Source organism: Cebus imitator, unplaced genomic scaffold, assembly GCF_001604975.1.
Source record: "Cebus imitator isolate Cc_AM_T3 unplaced genomic scaffold, Cebus_imitator-1.0 Scaffold275, whole genome shotgun sequence".
NCBI classification, from domain to species: Eukaryota; Metazoa; Chordata; class Mammalia; order Primates; family Cebidae; genus Cebus; species Cebus imitator.
In genome coordinates, this window is record NW_016107590.1 from 1,921,974 (window position 1) to 1,934,290 (window position 12,317).

Below are 12,317 nucleotides of genomic sequence, written 5' to 3' on the forward strand. Positions count from 1 at the left end.
ATTCCTGAAAAGACCACATTGAGTTTGCGGGTATATGATGTATCCTTTAGTTTGAAGGTCGTTAAGAGGGGTGTAAGGGTGAGGCAGGAGGGTGGGAAGGACTAAAAAGGTACAGGGTGGAGTGTTTGCTGATGCCATCATGGTAATTATCCAAGAGAGTGTCCACTGGGGGCCCTTCCTGAGGCCTCCAGAGATGGATCTGTTTTCTTCAGGCAGCAGCAGCAGCAAAAACTTCCTCAGAGAGGCAAGGTCAACTTTTATTGCACAAGAACCATAATTATTTCCCTCCCCTGTTTTCTGAGCTGGAGACCTCCACATGCAATGTCTGGATTCTCATCCATTTGCGCCTCTGACCAGCAGAGTGCGCTCAAACAAAATGCCTCGGGATGCACCTTCTTCAAAGGGAAACATGAGGTATTCCGATGGCTCAAGCAACCTGGTCAGTCAGTCACCATTCTCAAGCAGCTTCTGTAAGTTGTTCTGTATCTTGAAATAAAAGAAAAGAAGCTCCTATTATTAAATAATGGAGTATATTAAGGGCATATTTGCTATAGTCTATATAGTGTTCTAGATTATTTCACCTACACAAGGGTTAAATTTAGATGAGGCAAATAGATATTTTTCATAAACTAGAACTCTGTTTGAAAATCCACTTTTTCTTTGAGACAGGGTCTCGCTCTGTCACCCAGGCTGGAGTGCAGTGACATGATCATGGCTCACTTCAGCCCTGACTTCCTAAGCGCAAATAATCCTCCCACCTCAGTCTCCCAAGTAGCTGGGACTTCAGTTGTACACCATCATGCCTGGTTAATTTTTGTACTTTTTATATAGACAAAGTTTCATCATGTTTCTCAGGCTGATCTAGAGCTTCTGGGCTTAAGTGATCCTCCTGCCTCAGCCTCCTAAAGTGTTGGATTTACAGGTGTGAGCCACCATGTATGGCTGACAATCCAATTTAAAATGAGAAAACAGAGGGCTTAAAAGAATGGTGGAAAGATGAAAATGTCAGTAGAGACTGAGATAAATGAGATGGAAGAAAAAGCACAAGGAACTGGCAACACCAGTGTGACCCAAATGCATTAGAAGACAATGGGAAATTGGTCTTTACAGAGCCCATTTGATGGTTTTAATCAGACAAATGCACATAATCAGATTGAACACTCCTGTTATTCCAATTACATATTATTCTTTAACATTTCCAAAAGGTTGTGGATTTCACAGGGACAGAGACCAATCATGTCAGATGTTTGGATCTTAAGATGGGTCCAATGCTAGACATCAAGTGTTCTCAGTAAATGACTATTGAATAAAGGCACTTTTAAGAATTCAGAGCAAGGAATTCTCAACAACCAGCTCTGTGATGGGATCAAAAGAAAGAACATGTTATTTTGTAGGGGAACAGTCTGTGATGTCCTATGAGTGTTCTCAGGTGAGTGAGGAGGAAGGGGATCTGATATGTAAGTGCCAGGAACGGCATGCCTGCCCCTGAGCCACACAACACCACACAGAGACAGGCTTTGCACCTGAAACTGAGGGTCAAAGAGCCGAAGCAGCGGATGAATTCTGTGGGTGGTAAGCGGTAGAACATGGATAAGAACAATGGTCTGACTCCAAAATTTATGTCCTCTCTGCTCTACTGTTCCACCATTAATTCCACTTCCAGAACTAAGAAAAATAAGTGTTTATTTCAGTTCCCATAAAAGGCATTGCCTTCTTCCCCCACTTTCCTGCTTTGTTTCTTCCTCACTATCCCTTAAGACCAAGGATAAATGGACAAACAGGAGTGGGAGGTAGAAAAAGGAATAAAAAAGAACCGACATCCAAAATGACACACATACAGAAAACCCAAAAGTCAAACAAAGGAGGGAACTCAGCAACGTATAGAGGAAAACTCAAATGGCCAATAAATATATGAGATGTTCAGCCTCAGTCATAATTAGGAAAATACAAGTAAAAACGGTAATAAGATCCAACTTTACACTATCTGACTGGTGGTGGGAGGCCTGAGTGGATTAGGGTGGTGCCCGTGGGAAGAAACTTTGAGGAGACATTTGAAGACACAGTTCACAGCATTTGCCAACTAGTCAATCAGTGGCAGGTGAAAAGAAGGAGTTAAACATTTTTCTTAGATTTCCAGCGAGGATGACAGAAAGAACAGTGATGCCATGAACAGAAATAGGGAAGTTACAAGCAGAGAAAGATCATGAGGCTTAGACATCACCGGCCCCTGAAGACGAGAAGCAATTGCTGGTATGGAAGATAAAGGGCTGAGCTCTGTCTCAGACCTCCACAGCCTGGAGCTGCTATTTACAGGCAGGCTGTGCTGTGCTAGCTCCCAACTGCCTCGGAGGAAAAGTGCAGACAAATCAAAAAGAGCACGGGTGTGGCCTGGTACCTCCTTTTTAATACTTAGATTCTTTTGAGCAATGTGTGCAACTTATAACTCTTTAGAACATCAACATGTGCATTTTGACCCGAAATCCACTTTTTACCGAATCAGTTTCTCCTTTGAGACAAAGGTGGTTTTCACTGGTGCTCCCGTAAGCCTCCCTGGCCTCCCTGCTAGGTTGTCTGAACCCTGCACAAGACCTGCAGCTGTTGGCCTGCTGTGAACAAGCCCTTCTGTTTTCAGTTCCCTGATTACAGAATGTGGTGTCCTGGCCAGGCCTGGCGGGAGAGTGGGAAGAAACACAAAAGAAGGCAGCAGGATCCCGTGTGTTTCTGATCCAAAGAATATCATTGGTATGTCAGAGTGAACAAAGTTGAAAATACCATTCCATTCTCTGGGTTGCATGAAAGTCAAACATTTGTAAGCATTTCATTACAAAAAAAAATTGTCTTCAATTCTCAGAACCTAATGTTTTAGAAAGGAAAAAAAGCTAACCCATAGCTTCTCTAGGTTGATTTTGGATGTAAAGAACTTTCCACACAGAATGATTCAATGTGAATTCTCTGACCTGACTTGGCTTAAAACATAAGTTTGGAAACGTCTTTGCTCTCAATACTTTAGCTGTTAAATACTAGATAACCTATAGTGTAGAAAAACAAAGATAATTTTATTCATTTGTATTTAATAGGAAATTTTACTAATTTGTATTTAATATGAAGAAATATGTCTTCCCAAGTAAGCATAACTACTATTATGTAAAGCTACCAAGTACTGGGGGTGAGAGCAGTTCTAATTGAACACTGGATTCTTCACTTTAAACCTTTCCTGAAGGATTAGGGTAAGAACAAAGTAGTTAATCGGATAAAGGAGACGAAAATAAGACATGTAAATCAGACTGAACTTCTGGGAGATTTTTGGCATGACTATTTTCTTCTCCAGCTCACCCTCCTGCTCCCTTGTAAGAACGCCACAAGCTAAGGACAGATTTGCCCTAGTTGTTTGGACTGTAGATGCTTCGAGGAAAAGGTACATCTGTGGCCTTATCCACAAGGCCTACGGCTGAATTCTGAGGCACAGTAAAGCAGAGAGCTTATAAGCACAATTTTGCAGCCAGACAGCCCTGGTTTAGGTTCTAGATCTGCTGACTTTATTTATAGTTATATATTTTTATAAATATATTTTAAAAGTTATATAATTTATTTATATTTATATATTTTTCTTTTAATCCTCTCTCAGCAGAATCATATCTGCTGCTTTTCTAGGTGTGTCGCCTTGAGCAAGCTAATTTGAAACTTTGATTCTTCCCCTATTAGATAGAAAACAATGCCACCTATCTCCCATGGTTCTGACAGGGCTTACACGCAGTATTTTATATGGGAACAATCAGCCTGGGTGGAGTTGGGGCTGCACTTTCTGGCCAAGTCAGTGGTTGGTCTCCAGTTCGCTCCCTACCACGTCCCTACACTGAGCTCCGATGTCAGTGGTCACTTACCATTGGGCCCTGTGCTATAAAGTTAATAGCTATAAAGCTAATCAAGGAGGAAAAACAAAAAGCCCACAAGATGATGTACTTCAAGGAAAATGAGATTAAAACCTATTTATTTGTGGAAATAAAAAATATTCTTCCACATTTACTATGAAAACCCCTTAGCCAGGTTTGATCCTGTAGGTTTATTGTGGCACACTAATGGCATTTGAGTGTGTAATCCTTGACCTGACAAGGTCAAGGCAGTCAATGGGCACTACCGTGACTGCCCCCATACACAGGAAAGAAATAGGTCACCTTTTCTAATTTCACTATGTTAGCTGTAAGCTCTTGACAGAGAACCTCCACATTGAATTGTACTTGTGACCTCAGGCCGGATGGTGCTGTCTGTCTGTAAGAAAAAAGAGAAAAATTACTATGGGCAGGGATGATAAGGAAAGAAGTGGAATGAACACATTTAAAATTTATTTGAACAGAAAATTGGTTTATAATAGAAGACAGTGAACATTTCATTTATTAATATTAGACAAAGCCCTGTAGTAATCTGCAACTCCAGGCTAGATGTATAGGGCACTAATTCGTAAAAGCTCATCTAGAAATCTCTTAAGCTATTTTTGTTTAAGTGGATATGGTGTGTTTCGGCTTCCAAACAAAAATCAGGCAATTGTTTTCAAGCACGTGGTTTCTTAGAACGCTTTATTAACCCCTATTATCCTCTCTATCTCCACCAGAGCATAAACTTACAAGAATCATTGTGCTTTGCGGCTATTTATACTAGAACTTTAAAAGCTTAGGAATGTCTTTATCTAGTTAATCAAATGTCCATTGAAATGTGACACTTTTGTAGTTCCTTCTTTGAGACTTATCATACAACTATAATTGCCCTTGTCTTATAATCTGATAGATGTAATCAATGTTTACTATCTGAATATTTATGGCATAGGCTTTTACTCTGGGGTCCACTGAAATCCTAAACCTACTAACACTGGAAAATCTGGAGCTGTACATACATTTTCTGGAAAGATAGTCTAAAGCTCTTTTTCAGATTTTTGTGTTAAGGTTAAGAACCATGGCCTGTATCGTTTCTATATTTCTTGTCTGTGATTTGATTATATATATATACAGGCATGTGTATATCTTTACATATACATATGTAAAGATACAGTATCATTCTGTTGCCTAGGCTGGAGGAGTGCAATGGCACAATCATGGTTCACTGCAGCCTCACACTCCTGGGCAAAAAGGATCTCCCACCTCAGCCTCCCAAGTAGCTAGGGCTACACAGGTATGCATCACTATGGCTGGCAATCATCTTACTCAGTATTATGGGTGTCCACAATGGAGGTTAGCAGCCCCAACCGCTCCTCCAGAGTATTAATTCTATATCTCATGTAGAAGGTCGAGATGATGAGTGCGCAGACACTGGAAAGGGATGAAAGAGACATTTTCATTAGGTTAATGGCCAGGATCTGATGTTCATTAAAACAACTCAGGGCCAATGTGGTATACTCGAGGCAAGCCATTTTCCAAAATAACCTGGTAAAGAGACTTTAAAAACGTCCTTTTCAAACCGGCTGATGCTTGTCATAAAACTTACAGCTAGAAGAGACTTAAAATCCTCTAGCTCAAGTCCCTCAATTTGCAAATAATGGCCATTCTAATAGCATTGGTCAGAGCCAGATCTAAGTTGGAGTACCAAGCCAGTGTATTGCTGACCTCTGCTAGAAGAGCCTGGGCAGACAGTCCCCAGCCGTGTTCTCCGGTGACTCCCTGCTTTATCTGGAAACTAGACTGGGCATGTCTTCCTTGGTTGTGAGGAACAGCCTAGAACTGGGTCAGGCTATTTGCAGAAGAACAATTGGTTACAAACGAGAAGTTAAAAAAGTCAATGCCTACATTTTTGGTAAAGGGGATGAGGATAACATTTTCAAGTTGTGTTGGCCCCTATTTAGGGGACATGGGACAGATGGTAAAACAAAATTATAGCTACGTAGAAGGAATAGGTTCTAGTGTTGAATACCACTGTGGAATGACTAAGTCAACAATGCTAGAGTTTCAAATAGCTAGAAGGATACCGAATGTTCTCAACATGAAGAAATGATAAGGGTGATGGATATGCTAATTACCTGGATCTGATCGGTATATATTATGTGTATCAAAACGTCACTATGTACTCCATAAATAGGTACAACGATTATATGTCAACTAAAAAAATAAAATAAAAAAATCGCAAGGGTAAAGATGCTTCATAATTCACAGAGAAATTTCCCAACTAATGGCACCTACTCAGAACTTAGTCCTCTGCTGGGTTTGGCACAACCATGAAAATGTGACCTAAGCCTAAGGAAAAAATGCTGCAGTAGGAGACAGAAATTGTCAAACAAAAGATGTGGGTTACATTTCAGACAACTGAGATTTACAGTGGCTCTAGGCAATGTGAAGAGATTATTCCTTTAGAGAATGGAATCATTTTCTTAAGTCACTCACAGTAAATTCATGTACTTACACAATTGCGTAGAAAATAAGAATATGGTGAAGCATCAGACATTTCTGAGACTTGACTTTATGTAAGATTCCAACAGTTTCTGACTGACCTGTTGGGTGGAAAACGAAAAGCAACTGTTTAAAACCATAATACTTCTTTCATCCAGCAATATCCCTATGGGGTACTTGAGAGAGGTAATTATTCCCAGGTAAAAGAAATCAGAGAAAGTATCAACTGAAGCCTCCCAGCTGTGATTTTAACCAGTAGTTACAATTCCTTCCAACACGTTTCACTGAATATATACCTATCCACAGCCGCCTTTGTGTCAAGCATTGTGTTGGAGTCAATGGTAAATAATAACAATATCCTTGTTCTCTTACCAGTACAGCTAGTTATTAGAATAAGTAGTAAGTAAGAAATTTGAGTTTTACTGGAAAATTTTTTGTTTTTTTGAGGCAGTCACTTAGTTTCCCAGGTGATAGGAGTGTGATCACAGCTCACTGCAGCCTTGAACTCCTGGGCTCAAGCAATCCTCCTGTGTCAACCTCCCAAGTAGCTGGAACTATAAGTGTATACCACACTCAGCTGATTTTTAAATTTTTTGTAGAGATGGGGTCTTACTATGTTGTCCAGGCTGGTCTTGAACTCCTTGGACTCAAGGAATCCTCCCACCTCGGCCTCCCAAAGTGCTGGGATTACAGTACCAGAAATTTTTGAAACATAATCTCATGTATTCAGAATCATGAAGTGACCTCCATGAAAGCTGTTCACTTTTGTTATCCCTTACTGTAAGCATGGAACTGGGTACTGTTTGCTAAATGAATAAGTGAATTAATATGCAAAGACCTATAATACAAATGGAGGAAAGGGAATAGGAAAAGCAGTCATAAGGTGAAACAGAGGGGCCCTTTAAAAGTTACAGATAGTCCAGGCATGGTGGCTCATGCCTGTAATCCCAGCACTTTGGGAGGCCAGGTGGATGGATCACTAGAGGTTAAGAGTTAGAGACCAGCCTGAACAACATGGTGAAACCCCATCTCTACTAAAAATGCAAAAATTAGCCAGGTGTGGTGGTATGCGTCTGTAATCCCAGCTACTGAGGAGACTGAGGAACGAGAATAGCTTGAACCCAAGAGGCAGAGGTTGCAGTGAGCTGAGATCAGGTCATTGCACTAGTCTGGGTGACAGAGCAAGACTCTATTAAAAAAAAAAGTTACAAATAGACATCTCCAACCCTTCTCAACAACAACAACAACAAAAACCCCTAAAACCTCCATTCCTTACCATGTGCAGGGAGACTCTTGGCTTTTCCTTCAGGTACTCTGTTCACATGGGCATCTGCCCGAGTTGGCTTTGCTTCTCCCTTGGAGACATTCAGAACTGTTTGGGATTCTGTCACATGGAAATCTACTAAGCCAAAATGGAGCTGGGTAAGTTTTCTCTCCAATGTATTTAAAAACAGGATTAACCACCAAGTAGATCAATCCCTTAATATGCATAATGGTCAAGAATATGAATGGATCTTCTCACAAGTCAGTTGTGGTGGCTGGGGGCTGAAATTGAATGCTTAAGCAAATAAGTAATAAAGTAGTTTAAGGATAGTCTTTCATTTTCCAACCAACTCACATGGATGATTCAGCTGTAACAATTGAAAACATTATTGAAGTAAGAGGGAAGAAAATATTATGTTTCTCTCTCACCAACGCAATATTAAGTCTATTTAAGAGACCTCTGTTGAATGTGCATAAAAATGTGCATTTTTCCTCCATTTGTATTATAGGTCTTTGCATATTAAAGAAATGAATTTTTAACGCACAGGCAATTCTTTTCCCTTGAACGCTCAAGGCACCCTTTCTGCAGACCCCATTTCTGATTTTTAACTAGGGAAGACTTTTTTTTTTTTTTCAGGGGTTGGAGTGAGGATGTTTTGTGGGGAATTAAATTTTAGTCAAAATAAAACAATTTCCCAAACCTCGGGAGTTCTCAGATTCAGGAGTCTGAGAACCAGAACTGCTGTATCCTTCCATGTCTTGCCTTCTTTGTTGAACCACTCCATCCAGATCTGAGAATTCGTCATTGAAATCCTGAAAGGAAAAAGTGAAATGAAGACAGGCCGATTTTCCCTTAGTAAACAGGCAGGCCTTTGTAAATCCCAGTCCTTTCACCTAGGCCTGACCTACAAAACATAGAATAGATGGAGGGATTACCCCGTCCGACTGGGATTTTCCCAACAGATCACTGAGTATCTCGTTACTGAAACCGATTTTTTGGGTGGTTAAAATTCCATCAACAAATAGTGGCCAAGTTGTTTGCAACAACAAATGTCTAGAAAAAACCCAGGACGCCGATGATTGAGAACCTTCCCGCGTGAAGCTAAAGAGGTTTCATTAGCACTTTGTAATGAGAAAAACTGATTACTATAGACATATACAAGAGAAAAAAGTAGAGAGAAAGCTCTAAATCCAAGTTCAAATATGTAGACAGAAAGATATTACTAAATTATAATTTTTTAAAAAGTATTGGAAACAGAAAAGGAAAAACGGCTTTAGCAAATTAGACTCTCAAAGTAAAATGTAAGCTCTTTTCCTTCCCTCAACTAAATCAAAATAGGGTGAGTAACAGTACATTTAAATTTTAGACTGATGCTGGAGGAGTAAGGGAAAAAGCACAGACGTTCTGCTTTGTATTCTTTTGGTTCCCCAAAGTGCTTAAGAGCTGAAGAGACAAATGGTGTCATTAAAATGTCCTGGCGAAGGTACAATTAGGCTGAGCTTTTAACAATTTAGTCAGCTGCCAAATGAAGATGAGACTCATCTTGTAAGCAAATTACCAACCTTTCACCTTGAACTAGCTGTTTTTTGTTCATCTCGACACTTATTTCAATTTCATACAAGGATTTATAGGAGAAGGAAAATAGAAAATTCTTCAATTTAATGATTTCTTGAATGCCTATCTTGTATCAGGCAGTATGCAAAGCTCCTTATATACATGATTGCATTTAATCTTCACAGCTACATCATGAAGCTGGCATTTTAATGCACGAAGAAACTTAGTCAAAGCAGTTAAAGAGCTTGCCTGATGATATAACATGGCTGGGTGGAGCCCAGATTTAATATCAGGTTTGTTGGATTACAAATCATATGTATTACATTATATTTTGTACTGCTTCCCACTACTATTTTACAAGGTAGATTTTTAAGAAATTGAGATAAAATTCACATAACATAAAATCCGCCGTTTAAAATTATACAATTCAGTGGTATTTAGAATATTCACAATGTTGTGCAACCATGACCACAATCTTATTCTGGAATATTTCCATCACCCTCAAAGAAAGCTCATACCCATTAGCAGTCACTCTCAATTTCTCCCTCACCCCATTCCCTGGCAGCCACTGGTTTACTTTCTGTCCCTATGGTTTGTTCAGGACATTTCATATAAAGGGAATCATACAGTATGTGGCCTTTTGAGTCTGGCTTCTTTCACTTAGCATACTGCTTTCAAGGACCATCTATATTGTAGCATGTATCAGTACTTCATTTCCTTTTTATGGCTGAATAATATCCCATTGTATGGGTATACCACATTAAAAAAATCCATTAATCAGTTGATGGACATTAGGGTTTTCCCACCTTTTGGCTATCATGAGTAACTCTATTAACATTCTCGTACAAGTGTTTGTGTGAACGTGCTTTCAATCCCATCATTTTTAAACTGCTCTCAAAAAAAGATTTGTTGGAGATGTTGAAACTCTGAGTTCATATTGTTTCATTAAAGTTGAATATTTATAATAATTTGAATGACATCATTAGAACTCTCTCGGGAAAACCTTATAATCATTATGGGTACAAATCTTATACAAACAGAGGGAGGTACTTCCCACTGGAGATTTACTCTACAGTTTACAAAGTCTAAGGGAATCAATCAAATGATCTCTACCTGTCACTTGGGCGTTATAGCTTTCTTTTCTTTTCTTTCTTTTTTTTTTTTTTTAACAGTTAAATCTGAGCCTGTCTTCTCTTCTAAGTTGTGAAGTCTCTGAAGGCAAGAAATAGTTTTAATTTTTCCTGGTATCCTACAGTGTGCACTAGCATGGTGCCATGAACACAGGAAACATTTGAATGTGTGGGATGACTCAGTCCTACCTCAAACAGAGTTGTGAATCCCTCTAAGCCAATACTGACGAGCAAACAGAGCAAGACTCTATGCACACCTTCACACACCAAGGTAGCCTACTATGTGTTTCTTTCCTTTTGTAGGAAACTCTTCAATTACTTGCAAAAAGTTTATGGCTACTATGGTTTCCTCTTCTTCAAGACAGGTATATCCTGTTTCTTCAACGGTGCCTCAAATATTTTGGTCCTAAGCTCTTCCCACAGCTCAGTCATGGTGTAAGCACAAATGTAACTGTGGGACATATTCCCTTTCCTTTGCATTTAGATAGTTTTATAGGCGACTTACCAGAGGCAGAGACGAAGGGCAGTCTGCTCGGAAACTGTTTTCAGCAGAAGATGGATTGGGACTGTTACCAACACTTGTATTCTGAAATCATTGGAACAAAATGAAAAACCAGATCAGCTATGAAACCATAAGAAATACAGAAGACAGGCAGTAATTGAGGCTCAGGGACATCATACTCACTTCTAAGTGTCCACATACAGATCTTAGTAGTTTGTAAGTTGAATCTCTGGAGAGTAAAGAGACAAATATGTACTGAAAAACAAAATGGAATAATTACGAAGAGATATTCCTGATGCGAAGTGGGAGTTCACAGTTCAGAAAAGTATCTGTATCCAGCTTCTCATTTTCAAACAACGTGGACCTCTCTTTGGCCCATATTCTCATTCCTTTCACCCAAACATTCAGTTTTTATTCCATTCCTACAATAAAGTAAACGTATTCTCCCACAGAAGCAACAAAACCCTCAAACCCAGTTTAAGAGTAATAAATAAATGCAGGGCAAAATGAAGGCTCCAAAACCCTGACATCGGTGCCTCAAACAGGCCCAGAGAAGAAAAGGCCTGGACATTAAGAAAAGGCTGCTGACATTCACCAGGTCCCCTTTAAAATCTCTCTCCCTCTGTTTTTGTTTTTAAGGGTATTTAACAATTCCCAGGGGTCTGCTTTCTCTGCTCTGACCTAGATTTCCACTGAAAACTTCCCAGCGTCTCTAACAGGCTAGTTCTCTTTCATGCTATTTCCAGATTCTTCCTTGTACAAATATGGAGATTTTCTAGTGGAGATTTATAAGTGAGCTATGGGAAAGGAGTAAAATCAAAGCTAGACAAATCACGAGAAGACAAATGACATCAGGAAAAATGATTTTACCATAAACAATACATTCAGAAAATAGAAAAACCTACTTTTTTCTCCGTCTATTTAGGCCATAGAATGTTTTCAGACCTCCTTTCCATGAGTTTGTGATTATCCTTCTCATTCACCAGTGAGGGAACTTGAATTATTTCCAAGCAAGAACTGTATTCCAAAGTAATTAATATTGTGGGTTCTGGCGTCAGGAAGATCCAGTTGCAAATGCTGGCTCTGACATGTACAAAGTGGGTGACACTGGGAAAATTGCTTAACCCTTCTAACTTTCAGTTTTCCTAACAAGTCACCCATTACAGGGTGTTGGCATTGAACAAATGAGAAAATATAAGAAAAGCATTAGTGTATGTCTGACAAGGAGGAAATACTGATGCCTGTTGACTATTAGTATTTTAAAAAATCACCAAATAGATATTAACATATTTTCTAGCTTATCAGAATGGTCTCTTTTATCTTTCCTTTTTTCTTCTTCTCTCTATAGTTTTCTAGTATGGCTAGAAAGGAAATCTATCGCCAGTCATGGTGGTTCATGCCTGTAATCCCAGCACTTTGAGAGGCTGGGGAGGGTGGATCACTTGGGCCGAGGAGTTTGAGACCAGCCCTGGCAACATAGCAAGATCCCATCTCTATTA

General features: G+C 39.5%; 1 protein-coding gene across 4 annotated transcripts in view; it reads right to left on the reverse strand.

The window, feature by feature from the left end:
- Positions 1 to 236: 236 nt before the first annotated feature.
- Positions 237 to 12,317, reverse strand: part of GRAMD2B (GRAM domain containing 2B) — a 115,738-nt gene continuing 103,657 nt past the window's right edge. For 3 of the 4 annotated variants that reach the window (XM_017501009.2, XM_017501011.2, XM_017501013.2), the window contains 8 exons: positions 11,002 to 11,073; positions 10,822 to 10,902; positions 8,333 to 8,444; positions 7,645 to 7,767; positions 6,382 to 6,469; positions 5,193 to 5,297; positions 4,173 to 4,266; positions 237 to 486 (listed from right to left, as the gene is read on the reverse strand). In XM_017501009.2, coding sequence (XP_017356498.1) covers positions 445 to 486; positions 4,173 to 4,266; positions 5,193 to 5,297; positions 6,382 to 6,469; positions 7,645 to 7,767; positions 8,333 to 8,444; positions 10,822 to 10,902; positions 11,002 to 11,073 — 717 coding nt within the window. In that variant the 3' untranslated portion in view covers positions 237 to 444. The remainder of the gene's footprint in view (positions 487 to 4,172; positions 4,267 to 5,192; positions 5,298 to 6,381; positions 6,470 to 7,644; positions 7,768 to 8,332; positions 8,445 to 10,821; positions 10,903 to 11,001; positions 11,074 to 12,317) is intronic. The other variant, XM_017501010.2, reaches the window with a different exon arrangement.